This window comes from Pleurodeles waltl, chromosome 2_2 (assembly GCF_031143425.1).
Source record: "Pleurodeles waltl isolate 20211129_DDA chromosome 2_2, aPleWal1.hap1.20221129, whole genome shotgun sequence".
Lineage (NCBI taxonomy): Eukaryota > Metazoa > Chordata > Amphibia > Caudata > Salamandridae > Pleurodeles > Pleurodeles waltl.
This window is the reverse complement of record NC_090439.1, coordinates 784,908,696-784,927,734: the sequence shown is the minus strand read 5'-3', so window position 1 is coordinate 784,927,734 and position 19,039 is coordinate 784,908,696. Positions and strand designations below refer to the sequence as shown.

The window sequence follows — 19,039 nt, the reverse complement described above, 5'->3', positions numbered from 1 at the left end:
GAGTCCCGCCAGGAACAGGATGGCGATAGGGGGTGTCAGAATCTGCCGCCATGGAGGATTCTGCAGGGCAGCGGGAAACCGGCGGGAGACCGCCGGTTTCCCGCATCTGACCGCGGCCGAACCGCCGTGGTCAGAATGCCCTGCGGGGCACCGCCGGTCTGTCGGCGGTGCTCCCGCCGACCCTGGCCCCGGCGGTCTCAGACCGCCGGGGTCAGAATGACCCCCTGTGTGTTCTCTGCTCCTCTGAGGTTAGGTGGCCTGAACGCAATGGACAGGGGTTGAATTTCGAGGAGTTCTAGCGCTCAACTGGGTGTTAGAAGTGCCTGGGATTGTTGGCCTGTTGGTCTGCCATGTCTATACCTGACAGCTTGTTGTTCGTAAGAGGCTCCTTGGGATCCCTCAACCGGCGGATTGGTGTAGCCTAATGTGGGGATAGCAGGCATCGGGGAGAGAACCTCCATACTTACAAACAGTGGGGGAGGTGCAGACACCTTGCTTGCTAATTGTGGGTTGGTGTTATCTGCCTGGACTTCCTCAAAGAGGGCCCATATTTCTAGTAATGCCCCTCTTTTGGCCTTCTTTTGCCCTGTGTATGTTGTTCGTATGTATGTTCTTGTGTGTTCAATTATGTTGCTGTCAAAAGTTCTCTTTTTTGGCCAGGGGAACGTGTGTCCCTTAGTGTGCATGTATAATTTGTGGCAAAATTTGCTAAGATTTTTTACCTGCGTGGGGAACCTGTTTTGCATATGTTTAAGAAGCGATTCCATGATAAATTTGGGCAGCCTCTTTAGGGGATAGTTACTCTTTCAGCTTTTATGTTTTTATGGGATCTTAAGTTATATGTGTCTAATGTTTCTGTGTTTGGGAAATATGTACCCAGGGATTACTAGTTCTAGTCAGGTGGTGAGGAAATAAGCATGGGGATTACTAGATCTAATGTGCTCAACGTTATTCACAGATGCATCAAAATAAACATTTAACAAACACAAATATCAATACATATGAAGGATCACAACCCAGGAAAATGTGCAATTGTTAACTCAGACAGCATGAAATTTGGCATCAAAATAGGTTAGCCTTACTTTGGTATCAAATAGCAATTTGTGAGAATCAACCACTCCTTCATAACACATTAAATCATCGACAAAACACAGCACTCATGACAAAAGACAGTTACATTAATTTACCAGCGTCACAATATCAGAACTATACCTTTTCACTACTGTTCACAGTGCCATTCCAAGTACTTATTGGAAGACTAACATGCAGTTTATAATCTCTGCTGGTCGCCAGAGTATAACAAGGCATCCTGCTCCACCTACTTCAACTTCTGCCCTAAAAAAAACATCTGAAGCCATCAAGATCATTGCTTGCTTGATACACCATGGTGCACCTTCAACATTTTTGGCAACAATGTCAAAGAAGAAGCCAGATGTCAAACAAGTCACTGCCTTTAGTCCAGAACCTGATAAGTCCTTGGACTCTGAGGCCCAAGTCCTGCAGCCTACAATGTACCAAGGATAGAAGATGGCAACAGTAAGTACCAGCTCTCACCATCAGGTCACCCACCACCCCTCCGGGGGTTGGGCGACAAGCCCCTAGTCGGGGACACAGCCTTCCAAGCTGCCACTGAAACCTAGTCATGGGCAGCACTGAACTAAGACTTCAGAGCTGACTCCTACTCTACCCTCGGCGCTGAGCCACCCGCTCAAGAACTGCACCTCCTCAACACCACCAGCTCCCTCGACATTCTCTGGGGTCTTGGCATCGGCACGGATGGGCTTTTCAGAGCCAAAACAGTGGTAGATGCCGAAACTGTCTTCAAAGCCAAAGCAGCCTTCTTCACCCAGTTGACCTTCAATGGCTCCCAGGATCAGAAGCTGCTGATTCCACAACGCCTTCAAGAGGAGTTGAACGCTGGGCAACAGAGATTTTTTCATCACCACCAGATGGGGAAAATTACAGCAAAGGTGCAGGAACCCCTTCCTCACAAGAGGAAGGTTACTTTGGAAAAGCAGCTGCAATTAGAGCCTCCTCCAACTTCCAAGCTGAAAAAGCAGAATGGGCACCGGTCCACCGCCCTCTCAACCTACTTTGCCTCCTCCACCAACATAGGCACCTCTGCCTCCTTCTCTGAAGAAATCTGCATATTCTTCTTATGGGGAGGACAGTGCTCAGAACATAGACCCTAATGATGCTACATAAGACATGGAGCTTTGGGATTATCCATGAGATGGTTATGGAGTTGATCCTACAGGTGGCAACAACCCCTATCTCTTTCCTGTCAAGTCTTCTCCTCCTGACTATACCACCTCTTACCATGAGGTCATTCACAGGGTGGACACCTTCCACAAGGTAAACTAACATGCCATTGCAGAGGAGGCTAACTTCCTGGTAGAAACTCTCTCACACACTCAGCATTCTATATAGTTTTTGCCCATGTTTAAGGGGATACTGAAGCTTACGTAGGATTTTTTCCAAGATCCAGTCAATCCTACGATAGTCACCCCAAGGGATCACAATAAATGCAACCCCTCCCTCTGGACCTGCCCTACATCAGAGGTCAGCTCCCGCCAGACTCATTGGTATTGCACACTAGCCATAAACAGGCAAACCCATAGGGTACTGGGGATGCCCCGCAGCCAGATAAAGAAAGCAAGAAAATCAATGCGGCAGGGCAACAAGTTGCCACACAATCTGCAGCTCACTAGCGGATCGCCAACTCCGTGGGGTTATTATCTAGGTATGACCGAGCCAAACGGGATGAGGTTGGAAACCTGATCCAGCACCTCCCTGATCAGTACAAACAACTAGCACAGGAGATTGTAGCAGAAGGGCAATCAATCACCTATACCACTATCAGGTGTGCTCTTGATGCTTCTGACACCACTGCCATACGCACAAACTTGAGTGTCTTGATCCTCAGACAAGCTTGGCTCTGTGGTTCTGGCTTCAAGTCAGAAGTCCGTCAGCATCTGATGAACATTTTCCTTGATGGGGAACACCTCTCAGCCTCAGGTTGATCAGATGCCAGAATTTTGTTTTGTTAAAGGCAGGGATACAGCTAAAGAAATGGTACCTTCCTCACCCTGTGCGACCTTTAGTTGCTCGCCATTCTTTGGACACACTCAAGCCAGCTCTCCAGAGGCCTCCACCTCCTACTAGAGGCAACAGCACAAGCCACACGCCGCCTGGGGTTATTCAACGGATACCTATAGTGAAAACAATTCTAAAGGAAGGGGTAGATATAGGGTGGAAATGGGAACCACACCCACCAAGCAGTGACTGCCCCTCTATTCCCCCGATCACACAATACATGTCGGAGGAAATCTGCAAGGATTCCATGTGCATTGGCAAAATATTACCTTAAACCAATGGGTTCTGTCCACTGTAATGTACTGCTTGGAACTCACTGCCCCTCCACCAAACACCACCCCCTGCAAACACTCCATCTCACCAGAACACCAGCGCCTCTTCCAGGAAGAAGGGGGCTATAGAGGCTGTCACAAAAGAGTATACCCCCTGTACTTTCTAATCCCAAAGAAAGACAGGCCTCAGGCCCCTCAACACGTACCTTCTTTCAGAGCATTTCCACATGGTCACACTCCAAGATGTCATTCCACTGTTGCAGCAAGATTACTTCATGGCATCCCTCTACTTGAAGAATGCCTTTTTTCATATCCTGATCCTTCCTACACATCGCCACTACTTCAGGTTTATGGTAAGGGGACAGCACTTTCAATTCGAAATGTAGGCAAGTCCTACCTCTAACCACTACAAATGCAGCCCTTCCTACTAGCAATTCCGAACACAATCACTGTGAAGGCTTATCCCAGCCCTGCATGGGTCCAAGCCTTCCAGCTCCTGCTGCCTCTTTTTCAGCCAAATATTCAGCTAACAGTGAGAACAGCAATGTGCTCTTCAGCATGATGGCCTCCTGCTTTCCCCATTTACACATGCATCTCCTCCAACAGTACCTGGTGGCACAATGGTCACAATGGGAGGGTCTATGGGAGGATCTAGTGTTGATTTGGGCCAGAACCCATCGCTCTCTAGAGTGGTGGAACAGCTACAATCTGTTGCAGGGCAGGCCTTTCCTAAACCCAATCACCTAGGTGACGTTCTTCAAAGATGCCTCTTTCACGGGCTGGGGAGCATCAGTAGGACATGACTGCTCAGGGTCTCTGGACACCCCAACAGACCTTCCACATCAACTATCTAGAGTTTTTGGCAGTTCAATTAGCCCTGAAGGCTTTCTTCTGCCATGCACATCACACCACAGCCCTGGTGAAAACCGACAACATGACTGCCATGTATTACTTACAAAAACAGGGGAGCATGCACTCTCCCCAGCTCTCAGCATTAGCACAAAGCATTTGGCATTGGGTGATTCACCAAAAAGTGTGTCTGTTAGAGGAGTACCTTCTGGGACAAGACAATGACTTTAGGGGCCTGCTCAACAGGATATGACAACAAGTCCATGAGTGGGAACTCCACCCAGAAGTCCTGCTCCCATACTTCCAGCGTTGGGAGTTTCCTTATAATATATCTGTTCGCAGCTGCCTGAAAAACACCAAATACTTCTCACCCAGGTTTATACTCCCACAGTTCATAGGGAATGCACTATGGATGAACGGGTCAGGGAAATTTGCCTACACTTTTCCACCTCTCACACTCCTTCCATATGTGATTCTGAAGCTTCAGCAGACCTCCCTCAGCCTCATTCTAGTGGCTCTGACATGGGCCAGGCAGTCGTAGTTCACAACCTTCCTCGAGTTGTCTATAGTCCCTTGTGACAAGGTCCCCAACAGGTCAGACCTTCTCACTCAACCCCAGGGCACAGACAAGCATACTAAACCCAGGCACCTAAGCCTTGTGATCTGGCTTCTGAATTCCTAGAGTTTGGTTACCTCAATTTGCCCCCTGAACGTATGTCCATCCTCAAAGAGGCTTGCCATCCCACTACCTGAGCCTGCATGCGGCAAAGTGGAAAAGGTTCATCCACCACTGCCTACCCAAACACGTTGATCCACTAAAGCCTACAGGGCAAGAAATTGCCTGTTTCACTTGCAACTCTCAGGCCTGGGTTACACATTCATTTGTTTACGTTTGGCTGCAGCGAGAGCTTATCTACAGAACAGGGGACACTCTTCACTATTCAGAATCTCCGACATTAAAACATTTATGGAAAGACTTAAGAGAATTATCCTCCACACAATACCCTCTGTCCCGGAATCTCAAAGTAGTCCTCACTAGGCTCATGGGACCCCCTTTTGAGCCTCTTCATTCTTACCCTCTCCAATTTTCATCTTGGAAACTAGCGTTTTCAGTCACAATCACTTCCAGCATGTGAGCGAGATGCAAGCTCTCACGTTGGAAGAGCCCTTTTTCAAGGTTCATGCTGACAAAGTAGCCCTTAGAACCAACCCAAAGTTTCTACCCAAGGTGATCTCTCCTTGCCACCTCAACTAAACAATTAAACTCCCAGTGTTCTTCCCACACCCAGACTCAGTAGCAGAGAGAGCCCTTCACACACTAGATGTAGAGGGCCCTCTTGTACCACATTGATAGGACAAATCATTTCGTAAGGTCCATCAGTTATTTCTCGCCTACACAAAACCACACAAAGGCAGAGCCATTTCAAAAGCTCGCAGTAAAATGCATTCAAACCAGCTATATGCTACGGCAACCCTCTGCTCCATCAAATCTACATTCTACCTATAAAACAGCTTCCATGGCTTTTCTGGGTAATATCCCAATAGTTGATATCTATGAGGCAGTTACCTAGTCCATACCTCACACATTCACCAAACACTACTGTGTAGATGGCATAGCATGGCAACCGGTGCAAATGGACCACACTGTACTCTGTACACTTTTTCAGTCTTCTACAACGTCCTCTGGCTAGCCACCTCTTTGGATAGCACTGCTTTACAGTCTGTGTAGAGCATGTGGATCTATAGCTACACATGTCACAAAGGGAAAATGTTACCAACCCTGTAAGCATCTGTTGTGGCATGTAATGCTGTAGATTCACATGCACCCACTCTTCTCTCTGGAAGCCGTCAGTTGTTGCTGATGCCTTTTTTCTTTTTTCTTTTACTGTCTTTCTTTCCTATCTTTTTTCTTGCATATTCATCTTTGTCCATGTTCATGCTTCATCTCCATTGTTACCTACTGTGCAGGAAAACAATCTAACAATGGAGCTAATGCCTATGCACATTACCAGTCATAGGAGGAGTCACTATACCTCATGGCTCAAAAGACTTCTTCAAAGAAAAACAAGTTGTACATGTATTGCCCAACACTAGATGGCAGGAGTATGCTAAGCATGTGAATCTAGAGCACTACATGCCCCAAACAGATGCTTACAGGGTTAATAACATTTTCCTTGTGACTCAAAACTAGCTTTTGATTAAATGTAAAAGTTGGTTTGTAGAAATGTTATTTTTGCTTATAGGCCAAACAAACATGATACCCACAATTCATATATCCTAACAGCATCATGAAAAGGCTGGAAGTTTACAGCTTTAGTGCAGCCTGTGTTCTGACCTGTTGTTTTGCAACCACAAGCACTTTTTCATAAATATGAGAGAGCTGGCTTTTGTGTTGCTGGAGAGAATGGAACCGAGTACAGGTATCATAGCTGCAAGCTGTGCAGCCTGAAATCATAGCGTATCTGCACACATATGCAAACACACACACATAGAGTGCCTTTGGGACAGCTCTGTTCTTCCATTGTTCCTTTGGTCTGTCTGGGTGTCATTTACACTCTGCTTCCATCCATAACCATATGGGATAATGGTTCAGTCCACATCAGTCATTGTCTCTCATACCCTGTGAATGACATAATTTGCTGATCACCTGTGTACATCCACCTGAAAATCAGTGTGCATCATTGTGAGGGCTGAGTGGCCAGTGTTTTCGTATTCAATTTTCTCCTTTTATAGTTTTCCTTTTTCTTCTTCAGAGGATACTAAAGCTCTGCTTGCCACTCATTTCATCTGCAGTGCATTGCTTCCCACATGGTCACCATTGTGGAATGCCATTGTCCATAGTGTACAATTGTTTTAACTTTCCAAGGTGGTCAACACGTTTCTAAATGTGGTGGTCATGCTGGAACTTTAAAACAACTATAGACTATTCACAGGACCTCTACAAAAGGGAACCCAGCATTGTATGGATTGTAGGATGGTACTACATCATGTTGTAGGGTTCGTTAAAGAGTTGTGTGTTCAACTCTTTCCTGAATTAGAACAGGGTTGGTTTGGTCCTGATGTTGTTCCAGAACCTTCGTTCATACATGGAAATGGCCTGTTGCCTTGCTTATTCTATTTTGTACACTTTTTTATGTCTTCAGTCTAATAGTGTCCTGGCTGCAGGAGTTTCCAGAGCCAGAAATATGTTAAGCGTAGCAGATAGGCAAGGGGCAGGCTTTGATGGCTTTGTAAACAATGCAGCTGGTATTGAAGATAGTGAAGGCTGACAAGGACTGCCAATTGATTTTAATCATGATTGGGTTAATATGCTCATATTTCTTAAGGCACTGGCAGTGTAGAGTCTGGGAGGCCAAGGGGCAGGCCATTACCAGGATCTAGATATGAGAGTACGAGGAAGTAACTAGTAGTTCTATGATAACATTCTGAGAAGAACTGTCTCACTTTCTTCAGTAGATAGAATGTGTACCAAGCTCTCTTTATTTTCATGTAAATGTGTTCCTTGAGGGTGAGGTTGCTGTCCATGGTGAATCCAAGTGAACTGGCATTGGGCAAAAGCTGGAAATCAAACCTGTCAATGTTCATGTCATTCAGCCAGGTTTGTATTATTTTTTGCTTGACAAATAACAGGAATTCTGTTGTGGTGTGGTTGAGCTTTCAGGTTGGTGCTGGACATCCAGGTCTGGATGAGGTGTAGGCAGTGTTTAAGGATTTGGAAGTCTGAAGCAGAAGAGACCTTCCAGTAGGGTTCATGATCTTTGGATAATGGGGAATTCTGATACTGTAATTGGTGAGTAGAGCCCCACGAGGTTCCATGTAGAGGTTGAAGATGACTAGGAACAGCACAGAACCCTGCGGGATCTCCACATGTGGTAAGAATCTTGTGGGACCTGGAGGTGCCCATGAGAAGACACTTGCTATGACTTTAAAGATAAGAAGATAACCATTTCCAGTAAATACCAGATGAGTCAGGGTATGGGTGAGTATAGGATGGTCTGTGGTGTCGAAGTCAACTAAGAAATTCAGCAATATCAGGAGGCAAAGTTCCTCTTTGTGGTTCAAAGAGTGTCTCGGTGCGTCTATAAGGTAGTGGTTTTCTTGCTGCAGTGTGATCTGAAGCCAGATCATGCTGGAGATGGTTCTCATTGATGTGGTCTTTGAGGAAAGCATAGAGTGCTTTTTGATTATCTTGCTGAAGTAGGGTAGGTGAGTAATGGGCCTAGTTGACGATGTCATCAGGTTCTAGTGTATGTTTCTTTAGGAGTAGCAGGATCTGGTGTGTCTTGAGAGAGAGCTTCTGGTAAGATTTGTTGAGTGGTGGAGCTGTTGATAATAGTGAGTAGAGGAGAAAGAGCTTCTTGGGATGAGCTTTGATGAAAGACAAAAGTAAGATATCATCTTCAAAGGAGGTGGTTTGGAGAGATAGGAGTTTGAAGGATGACCATTTCAGGGTGCAAAGTGAAGTGGAAATCTAAGAGAAGCAAATTTGGTGTTGTCGATGTACTATCAGATTTTGTTTATCCATTGAAGAGTTGATGGTGTTGCATTTGTCGATGGAGTGTGAGATATGAAGGTCAGATGAGGGGTTGTTGCAGTGTTTGATTGTGCTGAAGAGTGTTTTGCTTAGATTGGAAGCTTGATTGATGGTGTTGGTATGATACTTTGTTTAAGCTGATCAGTTGTCTGTGGGTTGTGCAGTAGCAGGGTGTCATCTGGGTTCCATGCTCTTTCCTTTTTCTTTTGTGATGTTTTTATCAAGGTATTTGGAGCAACGGATGCTGAAGATTTTGGCTTGCACTTGCATGTTTTGGTTGTAGAGTGGGAATTCACTTGATTTTCCAGAAAAGAATTGAAGTCATTTAGAAGAGTGGACATGGAGTTGGTAGGCCTAGAGATGAGTTCAAGCTTTTAGTTGTTGATGGGGAAGTCTTTGCGGGATTTGAAGGTTTTTTGTTCTCTTTTGGGCTGGCCTTGGGTTGTTAGTTGGATGCTAAGCAGGGAGATAAGGTTGGAAAGGTGGTCGATCCAGTACAGGGATATGGGTGATTTGCATTGGATTGTTGGTGATGTTCAGAAGACGAGAGCGAGGATATGGCCTTTGGAGTGTGCTGGGTGGTTGACATGCAGTACCATATTGAGTGTGTCTATGAGGATCAGGACGGTGTCTCTTGTATTGTCTGGGAGGGTGAAGTCACCTAGGAGTCTTTTGTGGGCATGTCAGATGGCTGAGGTGATAAGGAGATTTGATAATTCATCAATATAGTCCCTGTTTTGACAGGGAGTTTCTTCAGTGATCTCCTCCTTTACTTTTATAATGAGGAAAATGTACCTACTTCTTCCATATATTTCCTAAGACAGTCAAATCACTTAGGTTACATGATCCTTTAGGTCTTAACTAGCCTATTGTTATGGTGCTTATTTAGGTGTAAAATCCACCTTGATTTATTGCTTGCAGTCTATAATCAAGTTACTTGCATGGTAACTATGGCACCTCGATTCAGTTTCTCATCCTCTATTCTGAGATCCTTATTTAGGGTGCTGAATCAAGTCCACAGTTCTCTTTATCATGCACCAGTCTTTTTACTGAATATCTCCTGATTCATTGCTAATTGTTTGGTTATCTATACACCTAGCATTTCCCTCTTATAGGCTCAGTAAGTTATGCTCCCCATATCGAAATTTCACAAAAAACATCATTTTTTCTGCTTTTTTTTAGCACAGGCATCCACCCTCTGGGATGTAATGCTACTTGTCTTAAGATGAATACCAGTCTAATTCTGGTTTAGAAAGGAACTAAAAACCTTTTTTGTTTAATACATTTATTACTTAATTATGTTTTTGTGACAACACATCTCAACAATGACTTGATGGATGGTAATATGCTCTACAGACCTTTTATAACTTAAAATAAGATAACATTCATTAAACACAAATAAAAATAACTCAGGAAAAGATCCAGAAGTCAGGTGGCATCTATCTTCATTAGACTTGGAAAAATAAAGAACGTGGATATCTTATATGTATTCCCAACCAAAATGTGACCATACAAATAAATTGGAGTGGAACTTTGTCAAAAATAGACCAATATTTGGAGACTAATGCACGATAATATACTCACTGCCCTGCTATATCAAAGACCTTTTCAAAGATTGATTATTCCAGTGTGGATAATAAAGTATATAGCTCTCCACTAAAGTATTGGATCAGCTTGTGTTTCAGAAAATGCCCCCTTTGTACATGTGTTTGCTTTGAAGACCAGAAAAAAGATCAAAACAGAATTGGAAATTCAGGTAAAGATTAAACATTTAAGTCAAAATTAAAATATTTAAGTCTAACCTAAAGGTAAACATCACAGAATTTAATTTTTAAAATAAGTTGTTGCAGTGTTTCAGATATTAACCATGTTTGGGAAGCTTTCTACCTACTCATCAGAGGCACAACAATGTCATATACCTCCTATACAAATAAGAAAGATAAAGACTAGTAGCTCTAAAAACCAAAGCTAAGAACACTATGGCCAATTGTACAAATTACTGGCCACCACAAAAAATATGTCACAACTTGTCACCAGTATTTTTGCAACCAGTAAAGAATTTACCAAATAGGTCTACGCAATAATAGGTCAGTTCATAAAATTCTGAATCACAGTGGGTCACAATGTGACCTACATCATAAATATGAATGAGGTAGGTTGTAAATTGCAACTCACTCTGATTAGTAGCCATCATAAGGATGGTGGCCTGCTAAGGTCAGCAGACCAACATGTCTGTCATCACTTTTTAATAAACTTTTCATTTTTAAATGCAGCCCAGTTACTTTAAGGGCAATGCTGCTTCTCTTAAAAATAAAACTTTATATTTTTTTAAAGTTTGTTTTAGAGTGGGCAGGACTCTCAAACAAACTGGACCCCTGCCTACTCCCCAACAAACCTTTTTCACATTCACAAAGGGGAAGGGGTTCTATGGTGACTCGTTCCCTTACGCAAATCCCTCACCACCCCAACTGGTTGTCAATAATTTCCAATGTTTTACAACTGGATGCCTGTTGTAAAACATTCATACAGCTCACACACAAATGCTGTTTGGAAAGACGTCTACAACATGCCTCTTCCAAATAGCAATTTGATCCGGAGTTGCTAAGCCATTTTAGAACTCTGGAAAAATTTACGTACTCCTAAAATGGTTTCAGTAAATTGTACTAAGCATTTTTGCCGTCGCATACAGCAATTATAATCAATACAACTTCTGATGGATCCCCCCAATTGCAGATTCCCTACCTGAGGCGTCAGACTGCATCTGGAAATCCTTTCCGTAGCAGTGCTCCCTTGCACCACTAGGTGGCGTTGTGCTCTCTCCACCCTGCCTTGCAGTGATGGAGCAGAGCTGCATATAAGTGTCACCCCTGCATGCTGAACTCCACTCTTTTTTTCCATGCCTTTGGATGTGGATCCAGAGTTTTGCTCCTGTTGTCTTTTGTTAGTTTTCCACCAACTTCTAATGGTTTAACCAGTGTGCTATGGAGCAATATCACCACCCAAATAGCAGGTTTCAAGCCATGCCACAGCTGCTGGAAGCAGATGTCAGTCACAAACCTGCACATGGTATATCTTTGATTTCTAGGCTCCGGATATGACTTCAAGATGTCCCATTAATGTGCTCGCCTTCACTCAAAGGCAATCTGAGATAGGGAGGCCCAATCATTTGTCAGAGCAGGGGGGCACACTAGGATGCTGACGATGATGAGTGATGGGGATGACTTGCCCCCCACTCATTACACTGATGATGCATTATACAATGCTTTACAGAATGACAGTGAGTTTGATGCCCCACCTGAGGAAGTGTTTGACTCTCCTCTAGGGCCACCAATGGGAGAGTGTCTCATTTGTAGTGGTTGTCCAGAGGGCAAGTGAGGCACTAGAGTCACCCTTTATTGAGACCAAAAACAAATGTTTAACAGAGACTTTGTAGCCTGGTTCAACAACTTCTGAGCACTTACTTCCTTACAGATGCCCTCAATGATGGCTCTTTGGCTGAAGCCTTGCTCGTGCCCGCCTGTGCATAGTCAGGTAGCCAGATAATACAGGCCAGTACCTAGTGACCCAGATTTTCCCACCTAGCACCCCACCCTACAGAGTCTTATTGTACAGGCCTCAACTAGTAAGATAAATCCAACCTCTCTTCTGGACAAGGAATACTCTTTCAGGTTACTCCTTTTCACCCCTCAGAAGTGAAGAAGTGGCTGAATCGGTTTAAACTTCTACAGTGATCATACCAAAAACCATTGGTTGGACAGTCAGCGTTTTGCGAGTTTCTCTGGAGTGAAGAATGGGAAGGTGGTGCTGAAGAGTACCTTGTTGAGGTGGATAGTCATCTGCATTAAGATCTCCTATATGCTAGCCAAAAAGCAGCCTCTGGAAGGTCCTAGAACCCGTTCAACCAGGGCTAAGGCTGCTACCACTGCATTCACATGGGGAGTGCCTTTTTTGGCATATGCCAGGCTGCGACATGCACATTAGTGCATATGTGTACACAGCACTACTCTTTTGACAGCCAGGTCTGGTAGGAAGGATGTTTTGCCTGTCCAGTCCTGCAAGACTTTTTTGAACTGAGTCCTCTCAACAGACCCTTAATCTGGGGAGGTACTTCTTTGGTATCTATTCTAAAGTAAGGAATCTGCTGTTAGAGGTATCCATCACAAGAACCAGTAGTTACTTTCCTTTAATAATTATCTTCCTAGTGGATCCTCTTTCTAACTGCTAATTCCTCACCATCCTCCCACCGCGCTGTTCTTTCTATTCATCTCATTCTAGCATCTAAAAAGTCACAAGTTAATACTCACCACACTGTAACCAATGATTTTTTGTTTCTGTATCTAAGGGTGTGGAAAGGGTCAATAAAAAATAAATATCAGCGCAAGGGGTGGTGCATTTATGCGGCTACATTCCATCACTTCTGAGGAAGTGTAGAGTCAGCTTGAAGCCGCACAATGCCACCTAGTGGCGCGTAAGGTTACTGCTATGGAAAAGTTTTCGTGATCCAGTGTGGTGCTGGAGACTATTCTAAGGTGAGTGAAATTAATAAATTATTTAATTAACTAAATTCATCTTAATTTTAAAATGCTGTAGAAGTTCTAGTAAATTACATTTAAAATTTACCTTAACATTGCAGCATCTGTCAGTAAATCTAGTAGTACTTTCAAATAGTGGACCTGTGTGTAGTAATATACAGCTGCTCCGGACGCCCGTTGTTCATATTGTGATTTTTTATCTCCAATGTTCTTAGTTCTGCAGAAGGCAGGCACGTCATTGCAAGTGCCCTGTGATATAATCGTAGGATCAAAGGTCATAGAATTATACTTCTTGTGATATTATACTGCTAACTAAGAATTTTGAAACCTGACTATTTTAAAATATTTTTGGTCATAACTTGTTGGTAAATATGAGAACATGTTTGCCTGATATGTGTGGTTGATCTCTGCTCTCTTACTGTTTCTTTAGTTGTAATATTTCATTCCTATGTGAATCAAGCAGTTTTTACATGGTCCAATTTTCCAGCCCACAGCTTTGATCTCCATCTCAGAACATTCTACATCTCTGTGGTTAAGTGATTAAGGTATAACACCAACAGAGGATGCTTGTGTTAATATAATATGCGCTGAAGTTTTGGTCGGGTTTTTTCACGTTTATGGTTGAGCCTATAGGGTGACCTTGAAACGAGAGTGCTGAGGAAAAGGGCAACATGGAAGGAATATGAACAATATTACGACAGGTGAATAACATTTATTCTTTACTGAAAATACCACCCCAGCCATTCCCTTTCACGGAACAAAACCTATTCATATGTGTTTTTAACCACCTTTGGAGGTAGTAGTAAGTAACAGTGTATTAGTTATTAAAATCCATGAACAAAGAAATGCACATTTAAAATCATAATGCAGCACTATCCAATAGAATACATATGCAATGTTTATTTTAGGTAATCATCCAAGGTTGCCTCCCCCATACCTCAATCAAGAGGTAGCAATGAAGATTAGACCCCCCCCCCACCATAGTGGTAACAAAAAGTTTAAAATCCTGGGACATAACCACATATCAGTTATTATACACAGTGCAAAATGCATGGAAAAGTGCAATAAACACCTCCACCCCCTTCTAAGCCCCCGTCCATCTGCCCACTGATTCCCCATCTTAAGACACACATAAGAAAATGATGACAGTAGAGCGCATACTACCCAACCACTGCAAGGTCCTGCGACGGGACAGGGGCATCAAAATCCTGGGGCATAGCAAGAAGTTTAAAACATCCTGGGACATAGTCATAAGTCAATTGTTCTATAAAGTGCAAAATGCAAGGTTAAGTGCAATATTCAATGCCATCCCCTCTTAAAAGGTTTTTAAATCCTGACACATTACCACATGGCTGCTAATCTACAAAGGGCAAAAATGCATGGTAAGTGCAATACACAACCCCGTCCCCACCTAACCACCAATCAAGGAACATAATAAATGCAAGGTGCATTCCCACCTGCCCGCTAATTTCCAATCTTAAAAGGCCCATAAAAAAACAATGTCAATAAAGTGCATAGTACCCGACCATTCCAGATCCTTTTTAACCAGATGTTATTTGTTTTTAACAGAAAGCCCCGTGGTGAAGGCAAAAAATGCCGGAAAGTCTATGGCATGGAGAACAGAGATATGTGGTGCACTGCCTGCCGCTGGAAGAAGGCCTGCCAAAGGTTTGTTGACTAATACACCGGGACCACCATGCTGATGGGCAGATATTGCATCAGGACCCGTTCCAAGCTGCACTTATGACAGACTCTTCCACTCCATGGCTTTTCTATCAAAGCATTATATAGCTTTGCAATTTGAAAACAGCACTTGGAGCCAAAAAGAAAAAGCACTTAGTAGAAATGACTTTGAGGACGGAGAGAGCCAAATGTTTTTGATCATGGAGCAGCTATTAGTATGGCTCATCTTCAGACGCCTGCATACATTCTTGTTCTTCAAGCAAACGTTTTTAAAAATCCTAGGAACATAGGAATTGTACACGAATCTTTATAGCACTTAAACCAAGTAGCAGCTCTTTCACTGGAATGAAGGCCCTTTTCATAAGCTTTCTGACAAAACTGACTTGCGGTTCGTTTGCAGCAGCGTATAAGCTACAATTTTTTCAAAAGCATCCATTTTAAGACTGGACCTCAAGACAGAATAATATTCTTAATATTAGTGGTCTTGCTTTTATTTTTCTATATTTGTACTTGGTTTTGAGCATTGTAATTCTTGGATACGATTGATGCCGAAAAGCTGAAAATGCTGGTTGTGTTTAAGGACGAATTGGATGACCAGCAAATCTCAGCAGGTTTGATGGACCCGCAGCAAGCTTGGCAAGAACTGGTAGAGTGACCATTGGTGATAAAGGCTTAGAATGTCATTTGCACAGCAATTATACTTCCGTCCTGCTTTTTGGATATAAAGTTTATCCCAGGAGCCTCACAATCGCTCCATCTGCCACTGACTCCCATCTGAACCTCAGCCTGCCTCTCTGATTCTTTTATCTCTGTTAGCTGGTTCATCACCAATCCAGAGTCTGGATAAAGAAATTCTGATCACTGTCTGAGCACATAAGGGAGACGACAGCAAGATGCTCATTTAATTACTGAACCCCATGAATGTAGGTGTGACAGCAGTTCGGCAGTTTCCGTGGCAGACTCAGGCTGCAGGATTCTACTTACTCCGTGTGGCTTCCTCTCTGGTGTGGCTTTAGTGGGCTCTGTATCTTAATGCTCGCCTTGATTTTGTCGAACTCCACAATTTAAAAAATACGTAAAAGTAGAAGAATGTGTATAGTCCCTGTCAGCCATAAGCTGCAAATATTTGAATTGCAGGACTCAAATGCCAGTTCGCACTTGATTAGCTCGTTTCGTGCTCCAACAAGTAATGAGCATATTTTTTGACATGTATATATAATTTCTGAAATACACATATATTCAAGAGTACATATAGATACATACATACAGATGTATGTATATGCGTGTGTATATACGCACACACACACAAACATATACACATAGATGGGTAGAATGCCACACCAGTGAAAAAGATATGTATTACTACAGTGCAAATTTCAAATACCATGTTTTTACCCCAGTGCAGGGCAGATTGTGCTGGTTCCACTTCCCAGTGTCCACTGCTTCATCCTATGGACTGCGGATGCGGGTAATATGATTGTTCTTTCGTTCTGCTTAAATTCCTGTGTCTATAACGAATGCACACGGAAGGACTTCATGGCATAAAACATAGATGCAGATGTACAGAGTATAATTTACTTTTTATTACCATTGTTGAGTGGAAAGGGCAGAATGGCCCACATCCAACTGGAGCAATGAATAGCATATTACATTCAGCACATCTACATGTACATATAAGCTATCTATGCCATGCTAATGGAAATGCTGTGGTCTTGTATGTAGAGCAAGAGCACTAACAAACGCACATTCACTCATTTCGTATTACAGCACAATGGTCCAGTTCGGTGTAATTACGGCAGTGCAGCATAGCTGACCTGAGAAAGCATTGTTTAATGGCTCCCATATGGCATGTTACAATGTCTTCATGGTAGAAAATAACTCTGTTACTCGTCATGAAGCTTACTCAGTACAATTGTATCTCAGTCCATATATTGAACCCATTTTTTGCTGGTTCTGGCTAATAACTGTTTACAAATACGACCCATGATAAAATAGCATGGTATAAACTATATTTTGCAGATTCAAAGAGCCTAATATGCTATTTGTTACCATTGTTTGGAGAAGAACAGAATGATTCACTGTAGGCTTGTCCTCCGGTGAGTCAAAGCCCCTCCCCACATCCGGCACTGGTAATAAATAGCCTGTTACAGGCTGTGCATCTGCATATATACTCTTTATAGCTATAGCTATAGATATATACATATAGACTGATGAACAGAAAGAATTCTTAATTAACCAAGTATGGCTTTATATTGGCATTGAGGGTTTCAAGCAACATACTGACCATAGCACTGACGGTCCAGTAGTTTGTAAATGTCGGCAGAACCCCGAAATGGCAAAACACAACCATAGTAATTATTTACCCCTCCATTTAGTTTCCTTTTAAATGTTTTTTTGTGGTACATTGAAGTTTTTCAGTGGAGTATGAACCAATCAAATCTATGTCTTTGAGTTTACTGTATGGCGCACCAGGATGTCCATGTAACATTCTGTGTCTCGTGGGGGTCTGTCAGGCATGAGGCATAGCCGAGCGCCTTACCTTTAAAGAAGTCATATAATACCTCAGATATGGACATCCAGAGAAGTTATAGTATGTTAAAGATCCAAATCAAAGATGACCCTGAAAACAATTATCTAAAAAAGCATAAACTGCTAAAAAGAAGCAGTGCATTTCTTGTGCCCGTCATGCAATCAGTCGTGATACCGAGAGGATATATTCTTCGTAAAGTGAAGGTAAGTTTCATGCCACAGAAAAATACATGGTCCAAGGTTTAAATATAACGTTTCTAGAGAGAATGGTTTAACCCAATTGTCCTATTTTACTTTTAGTATAAGGATTCATCAAGCATTACCTTTTTCTTTCAAGAACTCTATTATGTGGAGCAGGCAATAATGTATTCCTTGAAGGGCTAATCATGTGTTTTATCTAGGTCCAAAATTGAAGCAAATAAATCAGTATTAGGAATGCCTTTCTTTAGAAAATCCTTTTTGTGGAGTCATTGAGGCATGAGGGAAAGAAATAGCAAATTTAGAAGAATATTTGATGACCACACTGAGATGGCTGGTTTCGTCTCATTCTCAGTTTTCCTAAATTCGCTAGGTATATTTGCAGATTTGTGTGAAGGTGATAGTTGGCCCTGTGTCAATAAGAAAGGATGATGTAGATGTGTTGTTTCCTGTGAAAGATTTCATGTATGGGGGTTTTGTATACTTACATTATCTTCGTGTGCTCATTGTAGCATGACATTTCTTCCAGTTCCGTAAATATCATTCCGGACGGAAATGTCATTAATTTGTCAGTATTTGACCATTTATTTGATCTGACATGTCAGATTGGTAGCTATGGAATGATTGGCGCCTAACTGATTGGCAATGTTTTGATTACTTCGGGATAATCTTTCTTGAACTTAATCCTATTACAATGAGTGTGTTTTCTCTAGGAAGCAGGCAACTATTTTAGCCCTTTAAATTTAACAAAAAATGCTAGCCTCTTCACTAGCCCTCAACACGTAGCTACCCAGAGGACTACTGTGTACTACCCACACAACACAACAAAAGTTAGACTCGCAATTTATAGAAGGAAGGGAAATCAGGACATTCCCTTGCGGCACTGTTTCTCTTAATCACCCCAGACATAATATAATGAAGTTATACAGAGCAGTGGCAAGTGTTCAACCACAATCTTGAAAGGGTCGGGAAAACAGAGTCAAAAAAAGGCTGCAACTACTAAATGAAAATCACTGCTTGTTTAGTTTTTTATAAGCCTACGGGTTAGAGTTAGGGTGTGGTTCAAGGTTTGAAAAAGGGCCAGTGAAGAGATTAGCTGTGGGTTAAGGATAAAGTTTACCTTTAGGGTAAAGATGAATATTCAGGTTTTCATGGGGATATGCTGTAAAGTTAGGGTAGTTTAGGGCACAGGCATAAGTGATGAGAGTAGGGTTAGTGTTAGGGTGCATGGGTTAGGGCACTTTACAGCACGGTGAATACCTTTGAGAAAGTGTATTATTTAAAAAAGCATCAGAGCATTTGGCTTTGAAGTTAATTGATTATCATCTAAATTACATTTACTTACA

At 42.6% G+C, this 19,039-nt stretch overlaps 1 protein-coding gene across 1 annotated transcript in view; it reads left to right on the top strand.

Annotated features, from left to right (window-relative positions):
* Window positions 1-17,317, top strand: part of ZNF704 (zinc finger protein 704) — a 543,928-nt gene extending 526,611 nt beyond the window's left edge. Inside the window, exon 9 of the mRNA XM_069220407.1 lies at window positions 14,853-17,317. Within this exon, the coding sequence (XP_069076508.1) occupies window positions 14,853-14,964 (112 nt within the window). The 3' untranslated portion in view covers window positions 14,965-17,317. The remainder of the gene's footprint in view (window positions 1-14,852) is intronic.
* The last annotated feature ends 1,722 nt before the right edge of the window (window positions 17,318-19,039 follow it).